General features: G+C 55.9%; 2 protein-coding genes across 3 annotated transcripts; both read right to left on the bottom strand.

Annotated features, from left to right (window-relative positions):
- Positions 1-142: 142 nt before the first annotated feature.
- Positions 143-5,453, bottom strand: THAP3 (THAP domain containing 3). 2 transcript variants are annotated; one of them, XM_079777787.1, is made up of 4 exons: positions 5,324-5,453; positions 3,162-3,354; positions 1,873-1,974; positions 143-1,607 (listed from the first exon to the last, which is right to left on the bottom strand). In XM_079777787.1, the coding sequence occupies exons 1-4, from the start codon at positions 5,395-5,397 to the stop codon at positions 1,350-1,352; spliced, it is 627 nt and encodes a 208-aa protein (XP_079633913.1). In that variant the 5' UTR covers positions 5,398-5,453; the 3' UTR covers positions 143-1,349. The 2 variants fall into 2 exon arrangements, with proteins under 2 accessions (XP_079633913.1, XP_079633912.1); XM_079777786.1 differs by having other exon boundaries at positions 3,162-3,414; positions 5,324-5,410.
- Positions 5,454-6,638: 1,185 nt separating this feature from the next.
- Positions 6,639-14,285, bottom strand: PHF13 (PHD finger protein 13). Its single transcript, XM_079776250.1, has 4 exons — positions 13,892-14,285; positions 11,626-11,727; positions 9,466-10,000; positions 6,639-9,063 (listed from the first exon to the last, which is right to left on the bottom strand). The coding sequence occupies exons 1-4, from the start codon at positions 13,928-13,930 to the stop codon at positions 8,837-8,839; spliced, it is 903 nt and encodes a 300-aa protein (XP_079632376.1). The 5' UTR covers positions 13,931-14,285; the 3' UTR covers positions 6,639-8,836.
- Between the last annotated feature and the right edge of the window lie 8,044 nt (positions 14,286-22,329).

The raw sequence follows: 22,329 nt of genomic DNA on the forward strand, positions 1-22,329 counted from the left end.
TGGGCGTGCATCTGTACACTGTGGAGTGAGCGGGGGGAGGTGGAGTGAGCCACCAGAGGGAGGTGCCTCACTCCCCTCAGCCTTCGCGGCCCACCCCTCGTCAAACCCTGCGGTTGCACTGGGACACCGGCCTGTGTCCGCACCAGGCGGGGACCGGAGGCCGAGTCCAGGGCTAGGAGCTCTCAGGCAGCTTGCTTACTGCTGGTCATTTTTACTGAAATCACCTTTTTTGTAGTCAGAGGCGGTCATGCCCTGCCTGCTCTTCAAGGGGAGACAGGAAGTCAGTCTCCGCAGCATCACCAAAGCGAGCAGGAGAGCGAACTTCGCATTATTGCTTGTTTTCACTTTTTAACTTTAAAGACTTTTTTTTATTGACTTTTAGAGGGGGAGGTAGAGAGAAACATCGATCAACGTGAGAGCGAAACACGGATCTGATGCCTCCCACAGCCCCCTACCAGGGATCAAACCAGCAACCTTCTGATGCATGGGGTGACGCTTAACCAACTGAGCCACACCGGCCAGGACTATTTTTAATTTGTTTAAATGTATTTTTTATTGATTTCAGAGATGCACAGAGAGATAGGAACATCAATTATGAGAATCATTGATCAGCTGCCTCCTGCACACTGGGAATGGAGCCCACAACCTGGGCATGTGCCCTGACTGGGAATTGAACTGTGACCTGGTTCATAGGTCAACGCTCAACCACTGAGACTCACCAGCCGGGCCCAGGACTATTTTTTAATTGAGAGAAACATGGGTTTGTTGTCCCATGGATTTGTGCACTCTGGTTGCTTCTAGTAGGTGCCCTGACCGGAGGTTAACCCCCAACCTCGGCGTATTGGGATGGTGCTCGAACCAACTGAGCACCCTGGCCAGGCTAAGCACGCTGCGATCCTTCCCTGCAGTGTAGGAAGACGCTTGGTCGCCCAGTTCCATCAAACCAGGCCGGGGGGAGGCATCCTCAGAACAGAGGCCGCCGTCAGCCGGAGCTGGCCGGGCAATGGAGGGCCCAGCCTGCTGCCCGAGTCCTCTGTCCCCCCTCTGGTGCGGTGGGAGTGACCCCTGCACTGAGTCCCTCCCCGCGGGGGTGTCTGCCACTCTGCTCAGCCTGCCGTGGCTCTGAGGACGCTGCCTGGCCCGTGCTGAGTGGACAGCTGGGGCAGTCACTGATGACCACGTTCCTCACGGTCACAGCCCGCCGCCGCCACACCACCCGAGGCCGCGCTGGGCTCCGCATGGCGTGCCTCGCTGCCCCCGTCCGCTGCAGGACTGAAAGGCTCACGGCCAGAGCCCCCGAACCGCGGGCCCACCTCCTGGGCTCGGATGAGAAGGCCGGGCTGCCGGGCTCAGCTCTGCTGCTCTGGCCGGGGGCCCGGCCGCCCCGCTCCGTGGGCTCCGTGGGCTCCCAGGCGGCGGCACAGCCCCCGCATCGCCAGCCTCTGGGCCTTCAAGCGCTTCCGGAGCTTTTCGTTTTCCTTCAGGGTCACGAACAGTTTCTCCTTTAGGGCCCCCAAGTCCAAAAGGGCGTAGCTGTGATCGGACGGCTGCGGGGGGCTGGCCGGCTGAGCAGGGGCCTCAGCTGCTTCCGGTGTACACGGCAGGACCTGCGGGCGGGCGGAAGGTAAGCCCAGAGGCCACAGCCCGGACCCGCAGACCGCCTCCAGGAGCGGTGGGAGGGCCTCGGTCTCCCCGCAGCTCTCCTGCCCCCAAGTCTGCCCACCTGGTGGCGCTTCTGTCACTGGGAAGGCCTAACGTCAGGGCCGCACCCCAAGGGCTCCGTCTGGGCACTGGTTTTCCTCATTTTATTTGAAACACATCCCCTCCTGCTGAGACCAACCCGCCATGTGGCACCTTGGCGCCTGGCCTTACCTGCCCCACAGGGTCTCCGGCGCTGGGAGGCGGCTGCGGCCCGAGGGCAGGATCCGTCTTTCTCTCCGGCCCGTGCTCCCTGGCCTCGGCTTCTGGGAGGACCTGGAAACGCAGGGCAAGGCTGCAGGAGGACCGGCCCCGGCGAGGACCGGCCCCCGGGGCGCGCAGACCGGCCTTGTCCTTCTCAGAGTCGGCATTCCCACCCTTGCCGGCAGGTCTGTGTCTTCCCGCACAAGCTGGGAGCCGGGGCCGCTGTGACAGTGGCCTGATGTTGGGCCCAGTCGGGGTGTGAGTGAGAGACCTGCACCCCAAGAACCTCATTCTCAGGCCCATGTTTATCCAGGGATCCGGGGCCTTGAAACCCAGCCCACCTCCCCTCTGCCCGCCGGTATCTGTTCTCCCAAGATGCTCCCAGACCTTGGCCAGAGGCCCTGAGAAGCCAGGGACCTAACGTGTGTCGCCCCAGGGCCTGGCATTCTAGGCGAGTAGTAGTGCCTCAAACTTTGCTCAATGAGCGGCAGCCGTGGGTACGAAACACCGCCTCCGTCAGTCTGTCACAGCCAAGCCGCCCAGGCCAGACCAGCTCCGGGCACCAAGCACATCTCCAGCCCCCCCCCCCCCCAGTGGTTAACTGCAATCCCTTGTGGGACACACAGGACCACAGGAAAGGACCTAACTCCTCTGGCACAAGCACGCTCTGGGTTGGGGTGCTCGTTCGCAGAGAGCTCTCAGCCAGCACCCGCGGCCCCGGCAGGACCTCGGGGAGAGGTGCTGGGTGGCAGTGGCAGCCTCTGGCTTCCTGATCACAGGTGCCCAGACCCTGGCCGGCTACTAGGAAGGGGTGCGAATGCAGCTCAGGGGCTGCCTCCCCTGGGAAGGTCTTAGGTCTTGGCTGCGCGGCTTGGAGCCCGCGTGGGACCAGGCATAAGTGAACCAGCTCTGGCCACACTCGCCAGTCGCTGCTTCAACAGCCTCCCGGTGTGAGGCGTGACTCAGTTCTAAATCGGCTTTGTGTTGGGGATCTCCTAAAACGAAGGTCATGGCCATCAGGGCTGCCTGGGCCCCCACCCCGGAGGCTAAGCACGCTGCCCTCCACTCCACCTCGGGCTCCTGCCTCCCTCCTTGGACTGTCACCCCCCCTCCCCCCAAAGGCAGCCACGCACGGAGCCCGGGGCAGGCGGTCTCGGCCTAGGATGTCCCTGGAAACGCCACCCCGCCCCCCCCCCCCCCCCCCCGCCCCACGCCTCTGCTGGGCGGGTCCCGCGGGCTGGCCGGGGCGGAGCACCCACCTGCCCGGCGGCCCGGAAGGCGAACTCCGTGGGCACCGCGTTGTGCTTCAGGTTCTTGCGGTTCCCGAAGGCGCTGAAGCACTCGGGGCGGAAGTGCTCCGAGCAGATGACCGTGTGCTGCTTGGGCTCGAAGTTGCCGCGGCCGATGTTCAGCACCCATTCCTTCAGCAGCTCGGGCCGGCTGAACGGGAACCTACGGCCAGAGGAGGCGGCGGGAGGAATGAGCGGGCACTTTCCCATCATCACACGGTATCTAGACAACCGGGAAAGTCCAGTAACCTCTCTGTTAAACCACACCCCATTTCTGGAAGCTTCTGTCACGCTGTCTACAGCATCCTCAGGAAACGTGAGACCAGGAACGTGGCCCAAGAGCTGATTCCAAAGCTGCATGTGCCAGGTGAGCCTTCACCCGTCCCCCTGGGAGCCCGCCCTGTGCGGGGCCTGCTCTGGGCGCCGGGGGGAGGGAGTAAGACGCCCGGCCTCGTGCAGCCAACGTTCCAGAACAGTGCGGGCGCTAACGGACGGACGTAGACTGTGGGAACGGAGAGAGGACGCGGTCAGGGGCGGCCACCTGAGAGCTGTCGTTCGAGCCGAGGTTGCTGGGAGCGGGAGCTCAAGCGTGTGGGAGCTCACGGGTGTGGGTATCAGGAGGGAAAGCAAGCGGCAGGCGTGTGCCTGGTGGTTAAAGGAGCGCTCAGAGCAGATGTGGCTGAGACAGCAAGAGTGGGACCGAAGGACACGCGTCTCAGGCAGATCTGGACAGAGGGTGATGACGGAGCCCAGCCCGCCGCTGCAGGAGGGGAGGACTTGGCAGAGCTCTTTTGTGGAAGGGGGTGGGGGGACAAGAGTCTAAGTGGAATGGGTTGGAGAGTGAACCGAGGGCAACTCCACCCCCAGGCAAATACCTGCCTGAAACAGACACATGCACGGAAAGACTGGTCCCAGCAGACATGCTGAGCCGGGCGGTGGTGGTGGCCAAAACACCGAGGCACCCAAGGCCCTTCAGTAGAACAAGTTAATTCTGGCCTCTGCACTCGGAGGAATACTACGCAGCAATGAACTGCAACTGAGCACGACTCACAATTATGGCCAAAAACAAGGGGTTCTATGGAGACTCCCAGGTGACCCGATCGTAAATTCCTAACTGGGCAGGTCATGCTGGGTAGTCACGCCCCAAACCTGTAATTTCTTTAGTAAGAGGTTTGCCTTTGCCTTGTCCTTTATTTGTGTGCATCTAGTTAACACACCTTGTTATCGACCCTGTAACCTAACCCCCCCTAGCTTCCTCCCACCCTCAGGTAATCTTTACGTTCCCTCCTTAATTTCAAATGCATCAAAGAAACCTGGAAACCTATAAAACCCTCTACAGGTTTGGTCATTTCTTACATCGACATAAACATAATGGTGAGGAGAAAGCAAAACAAACAAAGCTCTGGCGCGTGTGCTCAGCTGATGGGGCGTCGTTCCTGCGCCCAGAGGTCAGAGGTCGCCGGTGGGATTCGTCAGGGCACGTGCGGGTTGCAAGCTCCTAGAGTTTAGCAGACGCCGGCCAGTGCGGGGAGGGGAGCCGGGGGAGGGGAGCCAGGGGCGAGGGGCGGGGGGCGGGCCTGCCCCGGGAGAGCGCAGCTGGGCATTTGTTTTTAAGGGCGTTTGAAGGCTGGGGCTTTAGGTCTTAAGGGAGAGTCAACAGAATCCCTATCAGCTTTATGCCCACACCTGCCCTCCGGTGTGGCTGGCAATGGCCCCAGCTGGAGCCGTGCCATCTGGGAAGTGCACGCCGTTCCTCCTAAGTGTCCTTGGGGCGGGGAGACGGGTTACGGGGGGGGGGGGGGGGGGGCTGCACGCTCCCCGCTGCGTATCTGGCTCGGCTCCCCCGGCGCCCCCGCCGCTCGTCCAGGCTGACCCGCCCGTCTCAGCGCCGCCGGGAAGCCCCGAGCTCCCAGCAGGCCGCCGCCATCCCCCGCCCGCGGGCGGGAGGCTGCGCCCTCGGGGCGTTACTCAGCCCTCCCCCCGTTCCCACGCGCCCGGCGGCCCAGGCACCCGGGCCGTGACCCGTCCGTCCCGGTCCCCCGGCCGCCAGGCCTCGGGCTCCCGCGGGGGCCGCGGCCGGTTGGCCCGGGCGAGGCGGGCCGGGCAGCCAGGACCCGCGCCCGCGGCCTCACCGGTGGAAGGTGAGCTGCTTCCTGCGGTTGCTGTAGCGGTTGCAGCACTGCCGGGCCGCGCACGACTTCGGCATCTCCAGACCCCAGGCCCGGCGCCCCCAACAAAGATGGCGGCGGCGGCCGGCGTGGGCGGCGGGGGGCGGGGCCTGCAGGGCGCGGTGGGCGTTGCCGGGTCTGAGAGGGGCGGGGCCAGCGGGAGGGGCGGGGCCGCCGGGCGGTGCTGGCGGGCCAGGCTCTGCTCCAGGCTCGGCTCCGTGGCCGCAACCTGCGTGCTGCCCGCGACTAGCGTTGTCAGATGGGCTTCCCCTCCGTGAAACCCCGGTTCGCTGAGGACCGTCGCCCTCACCCCGTTCGGGGCCCCTCGAATTTTATACCCACCAACAGCCTTAGACAACTGGAAACAAAGGCTCCATGCCCAGCCTGGCCAGTGTTTGCAAGACTTTAGGACAGTGATGGGCTACCTTTTGAGCTTGGTGTGTCAAACTTCGCCAAAAAACTGAGCATAACTCGGGTGGTGTGTCACTTTGAGGAAAAAACATTATTTCGCAAATGTTTCATCCTCAGGAGCAGCAAATGTTTCATCCTCGGCATGCGGCCACCTCAGCGGCCGCGTGTCATCAGAGATGTCTACGCGTGTCAGTGCTGACACGCGTGTCATAGGTTCGCCATCACTGCCCTAGGAGATGCTCAGATTTGGGCTGCTCGAATGTCACCACAGGTACTAGTTGGTCCATACAGCTGACAGAACAGGCTCAGGCACTACGGGCGCCAGGTGTAAAGGGGTGGTATGTGCACCCCCAGATCCCAGTCCTGCTTAGGGGACCTGAGGCTGCAGCTTTCACAAAGCCGAGTAACCACTCACTGGGGCTTAAATTCAATTTGATGAAGAAATTGTGAGCACTAACCGGTTTGGCTCAGTGGCTAGAGTGTCAGCCTGCGGACTGGGGGTGGTCCCAGGTTTGATTCCGGTCAAGGGCATGTACCTTGGTTGCGGGCACATCCCCGGTGGGGAGTGTGCAGGAGGCAGCTGGTCGATGTTTCTAACTCTCTATCCCTCTCCCTTCCTCTCTGTAAAAAATCAATAAAATGTATTTTTTTAAAAAAAGAAATTGTGAGCTGCTCATGTCTATTCATACTATGGTTTCTGGAGGACTTACTAGCAAAGGAGGTTGAAGGCTGCGAGCATTCTTCATCCGGCTAAACCGAACTCTAACTTCCCAAGTCTTGTCATCGTGGTTTGGGGAAGTGATGAAGGCAGATGAAACACAATTGTCCTTCAGCACAGAACAAAAACACCTGAAGCTAGACATCAACCTCAAAGTAGCAATATCTTTATTTACAAAATATACAGTTTCACAGAAACAGCTTCGCTTTTTACACAAACTTTACAATTACACAGAACCATGTAAACGATGTTAAGTGTCTGGCCTGGCCAAAGCCAATGGGAGGGACCTGCTTTTGGGGTGACATCTTTCCCTCCTCACTTCATCAGCCACCAACCAAGAGCCCTAGCTGGGCCATGCCTAATTTGCATAAAGCTGATTGCAGCTGCCAGCTCAATCAACACAACACACACAAACACGAGGTGTCTTGACTTCTTAGACACCACCCACAGGGATGCACCTGTTAAAGAACCAAAAGGAAAGGAAGAAACAGAAATTGAGATGAATGTCGAGCCTTCCAGGAGCCCCCAGGCCTTGAACCTTCGAAGAGCAGATCTCGATCGCCAGCGCCGGCTGTCCCACGTGAAATCACAGGTGCCCCTAGTGCACCTTTAAAACTTGGTGGCGTTGTTTTTAAAGAAACAAGAGAAACACTTTGGAACTTTGGCTACTCTCATGAAGACACTGGACAGGCCATGTCCTGGGGCAGATCTTTGGCAAATTCCTCTCCCAACCTCTCCTGCACATTTGCCCTCGCCAGAGTCAGAGCCAGCTGTCTGGGGAGGAGGTTGTTTCTGAGCCAGCTTCTTACCATTTCTCTCTACTGCACAACTTCTCCTTTGGGGATCTTGACAATAAACTGGGTTTCAGAAATTATGCCTATTTTTGTGTTAATAAAAGCAACAGAATTAAAAACAAAACAAAGGCAGTTGGCTTGTCAAGCATGAATGATGCCAGGACAAAATATGGGCTCTGACTGGCCTACGGTTCAGCGCGTGGTGCTTCAGTGAGAATGTGGAGGGGAGACGGGTCCATCCTGCTGTAAACAAATATGACCAACCTGGGCATTCTTCCCTTTTCACACTTTTACAAGAAACAAGGTTTATGAAAACACACCCATGGATTTACAAAAAAAACAAAAACACCAATTTTCGAGAACCAGTATTTGAACTGCTGAGCGCCATGGCCATTTGGGACAGCGCTGAAGCCCTCCTCCCGTGGAGCCCTAGAGTATAGACCTGGAGCAGAGCCCCGCAGGTTTCCTCCGGAGCCGGGCCCACAGGGGTGCCCCCAAGTCCAGATCCGAGGACCTCCGCACCGCTCACTGGTATATACCTGGAGGCCAATGTTAACATGTCTCACTCACCAACTCAAACCAAGGCTTCAAGTCCTAACCTTGGCCTGTGGGACCAGCAGGCCAACCGGTCAGGGGACACTAAGAATCACCCGTGGGAGAGGCCCTCCTCCGAGTTTTCCTCTACCCATCCCCCACTCCCCCGTGACTGCCTCACCTTTACGCTGCTACTGGAATAATGTGAGGGGAGGAGAGACGCAGGAACCAAAGTGCCCCCCTCAAAAACACCTTGCCTGGGCACCCACAGGCCCCCATACACCAACTGGAGAGAAAGGGCACCCAGGCAAAAACCTGCCAATGCTTTTGGCTATAGCGTGCAAAAAGACAGTTTTTACATCGTGCAAAACGGGAAACGGTTATGAACACGGGCCACTTCCATCTCCCAACCAGCCCTCTTTCTACAGAGAAGTGGCCCCACACGACCCCTTTCAACAAACAGAAGGAAAACTAGGGACCATTGGCTCGCCCCCCGCCCCTGGCTCCTCTCAGTGAGGCCGAGGAGTCCAGCAGGCAGCCCCGGGGACAGCGGGCCGGGAGGGCGGACCACTGAGGGAGGGCAGCTCTGATGGCTGCGGTACAGACACTTATGGTAGAAGACACACTCAGGAAAACGTTTGCACGTATGGCTGTTCGTTAGCAGGCCGGGGAAACCATCGTCCCCAACGGGGGAAGCAGGAGTAACAGCACTTGTTCCAATCGGCGGGAGGTGGTTAAGGAGAGCAAGGATTCACCAGGACCACGACCCGCACTGTCAGCTGACCCACACCCCTGCCCGGCGCTCGTCCGCCTCCGCTGCAGAGCAGCTCAGCAGCAGCTTTGGCCTCAGGACTGGCGTCAGTCACCGGCTGTGTACAGTCTACACCGTGGACGGCCTGGCCTTTTGCGTAGGCACCTGAACGGCAGGGTCTGAGAGTTCTGTGCTCAACTAAGAAAGGGGCCAAGAAGCCCACCGTCCCGTCCCTTCCGATGCCTCGCCGTCTCCCCACGCGCCAGCAGTCAGTCCAGAAACAGCTTCCTGGAGCCCATCCGGGAGCGGCTGGAGCGGCGGATGTCGAACTTGGAGTCCCGGCACTTTTGGCAGACAAACACTTCCGGCACGTTGGACTTCCGGATTTTGGCACAGGACAGGTGGATCCAGGTGTGGCACTCGTTGCACTCTATCATCGGGCGGCCGGCAAAGGGCTTCATGCAGAAGCAGGTGACGAGGTCCCACGAGTCGTCGTCTGAAAGAGAGGAACACGTAAGAGGAAGGAAGACCTCTCCTGAGCCTCCCCGTCAGGAGAGCCGCCCTCCAGTGGGACAAGCAGCAGGACAGAACCCGCTTCCACTCCCGGTGCCGCCTCCGCGCTCAGCGCGGTCGGTGCGCAGAAAGGGCGCCCAGCGCCGTGGTCCGGGAGCACGGGGACGGGGCACCAGGAGCCGCACTGTTTGTGTATTTCGAGGTCGGGACTCCGGCTGTCTCTAGCGGCGATCACCCCTTCCCTAAGCACCCGGGCCCACCGTCTTGCACCTTTCTCCCTGGAGGCGGTGGGCGCACTGAGGCAGGGACCTCCCCGAGACTGCGGCTTACGACCCCTCTCTTCCAATCACAGCCAAGCCCGTGGCCATCACCCGGGACCGCTCACCTGAGTCCACCATGATGTCCTCGTCGTTGCCAGTGCTGTCCTCATCGCGGAACACCACCTGCTTCCCCTGCCGGACGATGGTCCGCTTGCCTTCAGTCTTTATCTCTGTGACCTGGTCCGGTGACACGGCGGCACAGGAGCCGCTGGACGGGGTGTCGGAGTCCCAGCCCGAGCAGGGGTCGCCGGGGGCCGGGGGCAGGTCCTGCAGGGTGGGGCTCGTGGGGGTCTCCACGTACGGGTCGGCGGCTTCCAGCTTCAGCAAGCTGCCCATGTACCCCTCCTTCCCGGGCACCTCGCTGTCCCTGCGCTTCCTCTTCTTCTTCTTCTTCAGCTTGTCCGTCTTCTTTCTGTCCAGCAGGAAGTTGCTGGGCTTGGCGCGCTGCAGGAGGCTGGGCTGCAGGTGGCCGAAGCAGCGATCGGAGACCGGCAGGGGCACCCCGGACGAGATGTCGCTGAAGCCAGCGTCCCAGCCGTCGCTGTCAACGGTGCCCGCGGTGCTGTTGGCAGGGCTGGGGCTGCTCCGCAAAGGGAGCTCCTGAAAGGACGGAGGCAAAGGTTCCGGTTACTTCCACGGCCCCAGACGCCGGCCCCACAGAGACCTCCCAGGCACCCAGCAGGGCCAGGCCGCAGCCTTGGGCTCACAACCCCAGGCTCCCAGCTCTCCTCAGCACTGCTCTTTAGGAACAATGGCATCTGCATTTCATTGCGACCTTCCAGACAACGTGCCCCCAGGAGAGGGGACCTCCTGCCGTGGCGGAACCCTCAGGAGCCTGGCTGGTGCTGGGTGGACCCCTGTGAACGGAGGGGACACCCGCTCTCCAGCCCAGGGTCCTTCCCTGACTGGAGCACCTCCCTCCCTCTGTCCTCCCACAGGATGCATTTTTTAATTAAGGGAGTTTAAATTAGTTTTGAGAATTTCCCAGTGCACTTTTTAAAAACTGGAGATATCCTAAAATATTGCAAAAATTTAAGTGGGTAATTACTGCCCCAAAGCAGTGAGTGAGCTCCACTCTGGTTCCTTCAGACCATTCAAGCATTTTATTTGCAAATAATGGCCACGTTCTGTGTGGCACAAAGCAGGCATGATCCCGAGACGGCGATGCCAGGGATAAACCAAGCTGCGACCTGGCCCCGAGGAGTCCTGGGTCCCTTCTTTTAGCCTCGGTCAGTGTGAACGAGGCTCTGAGGTTTGAGGACCATGGCAGTCTGCTCCACAGGTCTGCCCATTTATCAGCAACGGGGGGAAAACCCCTGAGATCCCGTGGGATTTGGGCCGAAGTCCCCGCAGATTCTGTACGGGATGTGCAAGCAACCAGGAGGCTGCTCGCCAGACTCCAGACTCCACCATTCACTGGCCTGGGACCCAGGGCAAGGCGTTCCCTACCTGTGCCCACGTCCTAGCTTTAAAATGGGGACAAATAACTTCCCCTACCTCACACTGTAAGAGCCAAACCCAGCGCCTGGCCATAGTCAGCACTCAAGAAATACTGGCCGTTAAGAGCAAGCAGATAGTAGCACAGAATAGGGGATAGTCAGTAATATTGTAATAACTGCGTCCGGCATCAGGCGGGAACTGGAATAGCAGGGGGAACACTTTGTCAAGTATATGACTGACTGTCTATCCACTACGCTGTACACCTGGAACTAATACGATACCATACTGAATGTAAACTGCAATTAAAAAATTAAATTAAAAAAAAAAGAGCAGGCTGATAGCAAATAGTTATTTTCTTTTCCTTTTTAAATGTATTTTATTGATTTTTTTACAGAGAGGAAGGAAGAGGGATAGAGAGTTAGAAACATCGATGAGAGAGAAACATCGATCAGCTGCCTCCCGCACACTCCCTATTGGGGATGTGCCCGCAACCAAGGTACATGCCCTTGACCGGAATCGAACCTGGGACCCCTCAGTCCGCAGGCCGACGCTCTATCCACTGAGCCAAACCCGCCAGGGCGCAAACAGTTCTTTTCAAGCCAACTTTGAAAGTTTACTAAGTCATTTCTAGACAAGCCTGCATTTTACTTTCTACCAGAGTTTGAGGAACCATTTCCCAGGCTGGTCTAAGTTTCCAAGGAAGACTTTTGCCCAACTCTAATCTGAAGTCCTCCCACACACCCCGGTTTCACTGCCAGAAAGGTCCCCAAAGTGCTGAAGATTACCTCCTTGGGATAAGGGATGTAGCCGGCATAGGCCAGGACAAAGGTGCAGAATTTGTTGAAATCCTCCACGGTCCTTCTCCTCTTGTAACCGGGGGAGTACTCCTGTGAGCAGGGAGAAAGGGGGTGTGTTTGAAAGCAGACACTTGTAGGCGGAATCACACAAAAAAGCAAGCAAGCTGGAGTTTTTATGGCTGCCAGCAACTCAAAAACACGCTGCAAGATTTACCAACACCTTAGACACAACACCAGGTAAGCGCAGGTCAGGAAGAAGCCCTTTCCAGAAGGCTGGAGGGGGGGTGTTGTGCCAATACCGGGAAACTGGCTAGGAGATAAAAGCTTGTCCAAAAGCCCATTTCTTAGCTCTCGCCGGCATGTTCTGGTTATCTGTTCGCTTCCTATCAGTGCTAATAACTACTTTTCTGCTACAGGTTTTCCATTTTGAAAATAAGCTGCTGCTGCAGCTGTAACTGAAGCCTTGAGTGACTTCAAAAGCCCACTGCTCTTACCCTCCCCAGCTCACTCAAGCCTGACCCTCCCCAGCCAGGGCTGCTGGGGGCTCCTCCCCGGGTCCCCCCGCCCGGGCACTTCCGGCTGCTCCCTCTCCCACTCCCACACCCAGAGGCCAGGCACCCGCGCTCCGCTCCCAGAACGGAGCAGGACCGTCCTGCTGGTCTCCCTGCCGCAGACGAACCCTAGTTCTGGCTCTGGAGCCCGGACGGTCCGTTCAATCTCAATCTAAAGGTGCCCTCGCCGACCATGAACTGTCCCTCGAGAGCAGAGCCGCTCAAGGAGAAGAGCCTTTATTTGCTCCTGAGCAAAGCCTACTTCGCTCTGGTTTCGTACCAGCGGGCCCACCGAGGTTCTCTGTGAGCCTTCCATCCCCGCCCTGCCCCCTCCCCACGGCCCGAGGGCCCAGCGCCCCGCTAGGGCGAGGGAGGGAGAAATGGGGGTGGGCTCCGGCCACCAGGACAGGCTGAGGGCAGCGCGGCACCAGCGGGTTTCCTTCCAGGGGCGCCACTGATTTCTCAACTTGGTTCCAGCAAATCACCTTCTCCCCGGCCCCGGCCCCGGCCCCGGCCCCCGAGGGCGCGCAGGTTGGCGGAGCCCCGGGCTCCGCGCCGATCCGCGCAGGAAGCGCAGGAGATCCTGCCTCCGCCCCCGGGAGCCGCCGACCGCCCTCCCTCCGGCCGGGGTGGGAAGGCGGCAGCCCTCGGCCTCCAACTCTCGGGGAAAACTTTTATTTCGGCGGGGAACGCGCAGAAGCGGGTCAGGAGCCGGGATGCGAGTGGCAGTCGGCGGCGCCCTCGGGCGCGGGGCGGGGGGACCTGCGCCGCCCCCACCCCGCCCGCCGCGCCGCCGCCTTTAGGAAAAGCAGATGGCGGTGCGGCCCCCTCCCGTCCTCCCGCGGAAGCCGCCCCCCGCCGACACTCGGCCCCGGAAGGTGCGGGGCCCATCCCGCGGGGGAGGGGGCGCGAGAAGCCGGCAGAATCGGGGATCCGGGGATGGCAGGGCCCGCAAACCCCCGAGGCATCAGCGCGGCGGGAGAGCGTACCCAGCGCCGCCTCCCGCGGCCCGACCCGCACCCCGGACCCTGCGGGCCTCGGGAAGGGAGAGGGGACCGCGGCAGGGGCGCCAACCGGGAAAACCGAGGGCCGATCCCCGGAAGGAGGAGTGGGAGGCGGGGCGAGCAGAGCCTGCGGGCGGGGGGCGGGGGCCCCGGAGGGGAATGCGAGCGCGCGGAGGCCGGGGGGGGGGTCGACTCGGGCCCCCGCAGGGGTGGGGACCCCGAAAGACTAGGCTCCCCAGAGCCGGAGGGGGCGGGGGCCGCGCGCGAGTCAGGGGGCGGGGCGCGGGCCACTGGGCCCGGGGGATTAGGGGAGCAGGCGGGGGCGCGCAAAGCCGGGTCCCCGTCCGAGGGGGGCCTGAGCCCCTCCGGAAGGAGGACGAGGGGGCTCCTCCGAGAAGCGAGAGCGCGGGGCGGCGGCGCTCGGCCCGAGTCCCCGGGGGCGGGGAAGGGGTAAGCAAGGCTACGGGGCGGGGCCCGGAGCGCAGACAGGTCCCGAGGCTACCGAGGCCCGGGAGGGGTCGCCGCTTACGGCCGCGGGAGGGACGCCGAAGCGGGGGCCCCAGTGGGGGGCGGGGTTGGGCGCCGGGGGGCGACGACGGAAAGCTGGGGGAGGAGGCGGCGCTCGGGTGGCGGGGTCCGGCTCCGGGGAACGAAGGACGGAGGTGGGGGTGGTCGGGGGGATCCGGGCGCAGCTCTTACCTCTGGGTGGAAGGCGGCGGCGCAGGAGTCGGAGTCCATGTTCAGGGTGGGGGGCGGCGGCTGCGGGAGTGCCGGGGCCGGAATGCGGGCTCCGGACGGTGGGGCCGCTCGGGGCTGGGGGCGCCGGCGCCGGCGTAGGACCAGGGCGGACCGGGGAGGGGTCGCCCCGGCTAGAGGTGATGGGGGGGCTCGGCGTGTCGCGTCCCGGACTCTGTGTTCCCGGACCCGCGGCTCCACGGCCGAGCAGAGTTCGCGATGCAGCTCCCGCGGCCGGCGCGGCAGGAGAGGCGGGAGAGTCGCTGCGGGGGGCGGCGGCGGCGGCGGCGAGCGGGAACCCGACCGGCTCCCCGACCTGACGCCCAGTTCGGCTCGTGTCTCAGGAGGGAGGGCGGGAGATCCGCGAAGCCTGTCGGGAAATGTAGTCTGAGAGGAACGGGAAGCCGATAAGGAGGGGGCGGGGCGCGGGGGCGGGCGCTGCGCATTGTGGGAGACGTAGTCCCAGGCTCCGCCGCTGAGGCGCACAAAGGCCGCCTCGAGGACTCCAAACCCCACAGAGCTCCGCGGCGCTGCGGAGGCGGTGTCTCCGGGACTGGTGACCGCCGGAGCTGGGGGCTGTGCGGGGGCTCGCGCCGGCTGGGTGGTGGGGGAGGGGCCGCGCGGGCGGCAGCGCCTCTGTCTCCGCGGGGGCGGGTGGGGGCGGGGCTGACGGCCTTGGTCTGGGAGCGCGGCGGCGGCCGACGCCTCCTCCTCCGCCTCCTCCTCTAGGATTAGGGGTTCGTGCTCCTTTGTGGGGTCGGGGTCCCCGCGCGAGAGTGGGGGTGGCGGCGCTGACGTCGGGCCACCCCCGGGCTTGGCTCCCCGCGCGTCCGTCCGGGGAAGCGAACTTGCCTTCGCGGCCGTGGGTTTTCTGGCCGCGCCCTCCGTGCCCGGGGTCCGGGGCCGCGGGACCGAGACCCTCGTGGTCTCCGGAGGACCCACTTGGCGGTGTCGGGTTACGGATCTGAAAGCCCCTCCCGGGGTTGCCGATGTTTTGGAAGATGTTGGCTTTGCTTCCCCTCGCCCCCCAACCTCGGGCCGCCCCTGCGCGCTCCCTTCGAGTGGCCCCGGAGTCCGTGCCTTACAGGGTGCCGTTGAGGCAGAAACGTGCCGGAGGTCCTGGGATTGTGGCTGCTCTGGGTACCGACACTGGACGGAGGCGTTTGCCGTGTGAGGCTGCGACGCCGCGGATTTTACAACTTTTACGTGGGAGGCTGGTTGGCTGCGGACGCCTTGTTGAAAATGAACTCCTCCGATCCCGTTACCGGGAGGAGGCCTGACATCCTTCCACATTTTTAAAGAAAAATCTATGTGCCAGTGACTCGGTAGCATATCCTGTAGCTTCGAAGACAGACACTTGACGTTAAAGAGGAGGAACGTAACGTTTTAAATTTAAATCAGAAAGCTGACTTTTCGGTACACTCAATCAGGAGGATGGTTGGAAGAGCCCCCGGAAGATAAGATCATTTTCCAGGAGGGAGTGAATGCTAGTTGGTTGGCCTTGGCCCGTTAAGGTGGTTACGAGAATTCTGAGAGAAACATTTAGTGGTTAAGGGACTGGCTTTATTTTAGAAATGCTTTTCTTGAGCCTCAGTTTCCTAAGCTATAAAGATTTCAGGGTAGTACTGGCCTCGGGCGGTGGTAGTTGACCATTGTTATTTTTTAACGTTATTTCTGCACTGTCTTGGCAGATTGGAGGGCTCCCCAGAGGTGATAAGGAACGGGCACTGGGCGCTTTACAAAGCTAGCCAGATAACAATAGACATTGGGCTTGGTCTGTGCAAACAGCATGGACAACTTTTTTTTTTTTTACTTTACAAAAAGTATAAAGGGCTTTTATTATTTGTAACATAGGCACCCTTATTTAAAGTTAATGAATTTTTATTCAAGGGATTTCACATGTTCTGAGTCCGTCCACTGCCTTAGTTCCTCCTGAGTTTGAGCCTTAATCACCAGGGTCAGGTTCACCAGGAGCAACTTGGTTTGCCTGAAGAAGGAAGGATACTGTCCTGTTGGTAGTTTAAAAGCACAGATGCCAAAGAAGAATTAGTAGAGGTGGAATCCAAAGCGGAGAAAAGGGAATTTTATTATTATTATTATTATTATTATTATTATTATTATTCTAGAGAAGAGGAAGGGAGAGGGAGAGAGAGAAACATGGATTGGTTGCCTCTGGTACCCAATCTGGTTGTGTGCCCTGACCAGGAATCGAACCCGCCACCCTTCGGTGCATGGTACGATGCTCCAACCAACTGAGCCACACCAGCCAGGGCAAAAGGGAATTTTTTTAACTGATCATTATTCCCTATGGATGAAACCATTTTTTTACGACGTACACATTAACAACACACTGCCTCCATTAAGAAACTGAAATAAAGAACTTGTTCATAATAATGACTGGATGGCAGACAAAACAGCCTAGAACTCAGGGACCACTCAGTCACACTAAGGAAAGAAAAACCCCAACTTGGACTGTTTCACATGACAGTGATCACTCTTACTCTTCGGGTATCCAATAACTATTTCCTGTAGCTCTTAGTAAATAGTTCTTAGCCCATGGATGTGACCAGGACTACCTGCTTATCTCCCTGCCTGACACTCTAGGGCAGCGATTTTCAACCTTTTTTCGTTTTATGGCGCTCATAAACTACTAAAATTCTGTGTCACACCCAAAAAATACATTTTTTGCCAATCTGACAAAAAATAATAGGTATAATTCTGATGCATTCACACCGGACAGCTATTACAGTATTGGCTGTTGCCTTTAAAAATAATAATAACAATATATATATATATATGTATATTTGTACTGATTTTTAGAGAGAGGAAGGGAGAGGGAGAGAAAGAGAGACGTCAATGTGAGAGTGAAACATCCATTAGCTGCCTACTGCACCCCCCCTTCCCTCCCCGCCCCCCCCCCCCCACACACACACACACACCAGGGTTGGAACCTGCAACCTGGGCATGTGCCCAGACCAAGAATCCAACTGGCAACCCTTTGGTGTACTGGATGACACCCAACCAACTGAGCCACACCAGCCAGGGCTGGTGTTACTTTTTTGACAGCCTAAGAGAAAAGAGATCAGCCTCTGACTAAATAGGTAATTGCATGTTTTGTTTTGTTTTTACTATGTGTTTTTTATTTGATTTGATAGATTTTTAGAGAGAAGAAGGGAAAGGGAGAGAAACATCGATTGGTTGCTTCCTGCACGCCCCCTACCAGGGATCAGGCCCGAAACGCAGGCATGTGCCCTGGCCTAGAATTGAACTGGTGACTTCTCGGTGCATGGGAAGACGCTCAACCAATGGAGCCCCACCAGCCAGGGCAGGTATTGCATGTTTTCAAAATCCTTGCGGCACACCGTGGCACACCAGCTGAAAATTGCTGCTCTAGCCGAAACCGGTTTGGCTCAGTGGACTGAGCGTCGGTCTGCGGACTGAAAGGTCCCAGGTTCGATTCCGGTCAAGGGCATGTACATTGGTTGCGGGCACATTCCCCCGTAGGGGGTGTGCAGGAGGCAGCTGGTCGATGTTTCTCTCTCATCGATGTTTCTAGCTCTCTATCCCTTTCCCTTCCTCTCTGTAAAAAATCAATAAAATATATTTAAAAACAAAACAAAAAAATTGCTGCTCTAGTGAAATAGAAAACGTCATGGAGAAGGACCTTCTTTGTCTCTCCTTCCTTTGATTTCCCTTAGAAATGTCACCCTTTGGAGAAGGTATAGAATTAATACTTACCGCCCTGGCTGGTTTGGCTCAGTGGATAGAGCGTCGGCCTGCGGATTGCAGGGTCCCGTCGAGGGCACACGCCCTAGTTTCTGGTTCGAGTGCAGGAGTCAGCGGATCGATGGTTCTCTCATCATTGATGTTTCTATCTCTCTCTCTCCCTTTCCCTCCCTCTCTGAAATTAAAATATACATATATATTTAAAAATATTTTTAAAAAAGAATTAATACTTACCATCCAGTCCCTAAACTCAAAAAAAAAGGACTATAACGCCAGTAATTGACTCACACTCAATGGCATAGAGCGTGGGTAATGAAGCTGATCTCGGTCCGACAGGCGTAGGTGTCTTCAGTGTGTGGTTTATTTCTCGGGGATGCTGCCATGCTCCCGGGCTCCAGGGCAACTAGAATTCCAGGATTCATGCAAGAGCATGAGCCACAGTAGCCAGGTCCTTGGAGTTTATGGTTTTTGTTTGTTTTTTGCTTTAAAAAATAAATTACACCTCCGGCTTGAATGCTAATTCTCCGATGATTATTGTTACTTAGGAAAGAGGAAGAAAAAAGCCAACATTAGCACAGGTTGTGACAAGTTTAAAAATACTAAGAATACCACGGTTTCCCAGTAAGTAACTTGAGAATGTAGTTACTTTAATTGGGTTACCAAATATAGCTTCACCTTCCTAAATCTCACTACGCTAGTGAGATTGGGGAACATTCAGGGAAGGTTTGCGCCTCCCACTTTAACTCTGTGTTTGAGTGTGGGTATGAACATAACCAAGGGTTTATTTTTCCTGAAATTATTTTCTGGTGTTTCAGCTTTTTGTTCTGTTGTTTGTTTGTTTGTTTGTTTTGTTTTTTAGAGAGGAAGAGAGAAGGGAGCGAGAAAGAGAAACACGGATGTTTTTTGTTCCACTCAGTTATGAACTCATTGGTTGATTTTTGTATGTGTCCTGACCAGGATCGAACCCGCAACCTTCGCATACGGGGACAATGCTCTACCCAACTGAGCTACTGGCAGGACTTAATAGTCTATTCTTACGGAATTTTTTTTTTCTACCCTCAGTTTCCTGCCTTTCTCACTTCCATTTCCAGGAGAAGAAAAGAATGAAAACCCATCAAAATATTATTTCAACTTTTAGTACCTTGACTACTGTATTGATATAACTTAAAACCATTAATAGCACTCTCTCTCAGGGAGCACGCCCATGCCATCCCCTTCCCTCTCTCCTTCCCCCCCCCCAGGCACATACCCCCTAACCTCTGAGGGACCCCATGAGACTTACAACCAGGGGAGCCATGGGGGGGAACCCCTGAACCGGTCTGCAAGGCCCCCTTTTCTCCCACTTCCCAGTGAGCCAACGCAGCCCAGCCTAAGCGCTCCTGTGGCTTCTATGCCCTTCCTCGTTTCACTGCCCTAAGTGTGTTTTGCTGCGGTCAATAAATTCTTGCTTTTTTAAAATAAATGAATGACCCTAGCCGTTTGGGCCCCGTGGGGAGAGCCTTGGCCTGCGGAGCGAAGGGTCCCCAGGTTGGATTCCAGTCAAGGGGCACGTCTCGGTTGCAGGTTGCAATGGCCTGGGGTCTCATGCAGGAATCAATCAATATGTTTCTCACACATCGATGTTTCTCTCTGTCCTTCCCGCTCCCACTCTCTAAAAATCAATAGAAAAATATCCTCGGGTGAGGATTAAAACAAATAAATAAATAAAACCATTAATAAATAACTCCTAAATTATATACTGTCAACTTTTCTTATACTGAGGAAAGTAACCTATGCATAGAAGAATCAAATGCTTTTTTTTTTAAACACTCCCGCCACCTAGCCTGATATTCTTCAGGGCTATCCACCCACCCTCCCGTTTTATTTTTATTTTATTTTATTTTATTATAGTTCTTTTTATTTTTCATTTAATATATTTTTATTGATTTTCAGAGAGGAAAGGAGGGAGAGAAACGTCAATGATGAGAGAGAGACAGTGATCGGCTGTCTCCTGCACAGCCTCCTACTGGGGATCAAGCCGCAACCTGGGCATGTGCCCTTGACCAGAATGGAACCCGGGACCCTTCAGTCCGCAGGCCAAAGTTCTGTCTACTGAGCCAAACCAGCGCGGTAAGGCTCAAATGCATTTCTTACGGTTCATACAGGAAAAAATATAAAGATTAACAGCAACACTGTGTGCCAAACACCTTAAATATTTTCGCTTATAGTATCTATCTCATTTACATATCATAAAGCGCTTAATGGATAGAGAATACTGTAAAATTCCTTTAAAAAGTTGATGTATAATAAGTGTGTTACACTCCACACGGTAGGCAGCCCAGAATCAGGGAAAAATCCGTGTCTAACAGGAAGAAAAGGTGCGGTCTGTTTTTGACTAAATGCTAAGGTATGTGTTCCCAAATGTTCCCCGAGGAGAAGAAAGAAAAAATAACAGCAGCCTTTAAAATGGTCTCGGTCACTTCTTGTCCTGTCGGCCTAAAATTAGAATTTAAATATCTCCGGGCCGGGGCGCAGATAGGAGTCAACCAGTGGGTGCGTGGATGAGTGGAACAACAAGTCAGTGTTCCTCTCTCTCCCTTCTTTTTCTAAAATCAAATAAAAATTTAAAAATAAATATCAAAATTAAGTAGTTTGGATTTTTAAAATTGCATAGCACCATCTTTTGTGAAATCACACTAGCATAAAGAAGTTACTTAGGCAAAGATGATTTTCCTCCTTTTAGAAAAGGTAAACTTTCATGGCTGAAGTTTAACCATTAAATACAAACATTTCCCCACCAACTATTGCTTGTGTCCATTATTTTTCAATAAAGCTGGAAAGAATCGCCCTGCTGGTGTGACTCAGTTGTTTGGGCGTCATCCTGTGCACCAAATGGTTGCTGGTTTGATTCCCCGGTCAGGGCACATGCCAGGGCTGCAGGCTTGATCCCCAGTAGGGAGCATACAGGAGGCAACTGATGGATGTTTCTCTCTCTCTCCCTCGCCCTTCCTCTCTCTCTAAAAATCAATTTAAAAATCTTAAGGGGAAAAAAAAACTGGAAAAAACAAAAACTATTGCTTGTTTGGCAAATGTTAACATCTTCGCCACCCAACAATACTGGTAGTAGTGTTCCAACCCGGCCAGGGGGTGGGTGCTGTCTGAAGAATGTATGTCCCCTTAATGAATAGTTTGGTGACTGTATCTGTCACACTGTCATACGGCAATGAGTGAGTTTCTCACATTACATTCCCGTATTGAACTTAGGAGATTGATGAGAGAGAAAAAAAACCCACAAAACTAAGTAGCACACCTGGGTTGGTAGGTTATTAAAAATTCCAAACAGCTGATAAGTCTAAATCTGTTCCTTTCTTTTCTAACCACATTCATTTATTGACTTAGATATACCCACCTGGTTTCAAATACTTGTCTCCTAGGTCTGAGATATTAATAATATAGCTTCCTCCCCCCATAATAACTGAATTTTTAAATTTTATTTTGAACTTGTATTCTTTCTTTAATACACAGGTTATATATTTAGTACCACCTAGAGAAAACGTTACCTTCACACTTTTTTGTAAGCATCTGAACATAACAGATTGGGTCATATTGTGGGTGACATTTTTCACTTGATCCTATAGCATGGACATCTTCCCATTTCAATAAATATCGACATCATTCTTCACAGTCAGACTCAAACACGATTGGCTGAAATAACCCATAACTGGGCTCAGTTCTTAACGATAGAAACATGACTGATTTCGGAAAGATGATTTATGCAAGGTGGGTGAGTACTGTCTGACCTGAGGGACCTTGGTACTTTTCCCTACAAACATCCCACTTCCTGGCTGCTCAGACTTCTTGTCACACAGCCTGTGCTAGGAGGCGATTGGCCAGGCTCCTGGGCCCAGGAATGCTGCTGCCGCTGCTACTAGCTGTGTGAACAGTCCATCTATGGGCAACAGGCAGCGCGCTGGTACCTGACTGTTTTCTTCCTCAGGCCTGTGCTTCCCAAGCTGAAAGTCAGACCAGAAACACTCTCCGGGCAGCCCGATGAGAGAGAGTCAGGAGGAGAGGGGAGAGCCTGCAGCTCTCCTGCAGATCCGCAAGGAAAACAAGATGTCTTTGGCTGGAAGCAAGAAATGACAGCCACTCCCCGGTGCAGGCGGGAGGGTTCATCAGGAATATATGTATTTTTAAATATATTTTTATTGGTTTCAGAGAGGAAGGAAGAGGGAGAGAGAGAAACACCCACGATGAGAGAGAATCATGGATCGGCTGCCTCCTGCAAGTCCCCCACTGGGGATCAAGCCCACAACCTGGGCTTGTGCCCTTGACCAGAATCGAACCTGGGACCCTTCAGTTCACAGCCCAACGCTCTATCCACTGAGCCAAACCGGCTAGGGCAGGAATGTTTTTGTGAAGCTCACAGGGCAAGGGGGTGGGACACTATTAAATACGAAACCCTGGTTTCATCTGCAAAACCAGAGGGCTGCCGGCAAAATAGGGATCTTGTCTAGAACTCACAAAGCACTCATTGAAGGAAAACGCTCTGCAGTGAGGGGCCTTTTTCATCTGCTCGTGTGGAAACGCAGTCCGGCCAGGAACTGTAGCTACTGGAACCAAAATGAGACAGATCCCTTTCTTAAGACCGGTTTCTCTTTCCGTGACCCTGATAGCACTGAAGGGCCACATTCCTG

Source organism: Cnephaeus nilssonii (genome assembly GCF_951640355.1).
Source record: "Cnephaeus nilssonii genome assembly, chromosome: 7".
Taxonomy (NCBI): domain Eukaryota; kingdom Metazoa; phylum Chordata; class Mammalia; order Chiroptera; family Vespertilionidae; genus Cnephaeus; species Cnephaeus nilssonii.

Excerpts from the sequence above, each read along its gene's own strand:
- THAP3 (XM_079777786.1), bottom strand. The coding sequence starts at position 5,397 with ATGCCGAAGTCGTGCGCGGCCCGGCAGTGCTGCAACCGCTACAGCAAC. Across the intron at positions 3,415-5,323 it reads AAGCAGCTCACCTTCCACCG|ATACCGTGTGATGATGGGAA; the intron begins GTGAGGCCGCGG and ends CCGGTTGTCTAG. Across the intron at positions 1,608-1,872 it reads CCGGAGACCCTGTGGGGCAG|GTCCTGCCGTGTACACCGGA; the intron begins GTAAGGCCAGGC and ends GCCCGCCCGCAG.
- PHF13 (XM_079776250.1), bottom strand. The coding sequence starts at position 13,930 with ATGGACTCCGACTCCTGCGCCGCCGCCTTCCACCCAGAG. Across the intron at positions 10,001-11,625 it reads ACATCCCTTATCCCAAGGAG|GAGCTCCCTTTGCGGAGCAG; the intron begins GTAATCTTCAGC and ends CCGTCCTTTCAG. Across the intron at positions 9,064-9,465 it reads GGACATCATGGTGGACTCAG|ACGACGACTCGTGGGACCTC; the intron begins GTGAGCGGTCCC and ends CCTCTCTTTCAG.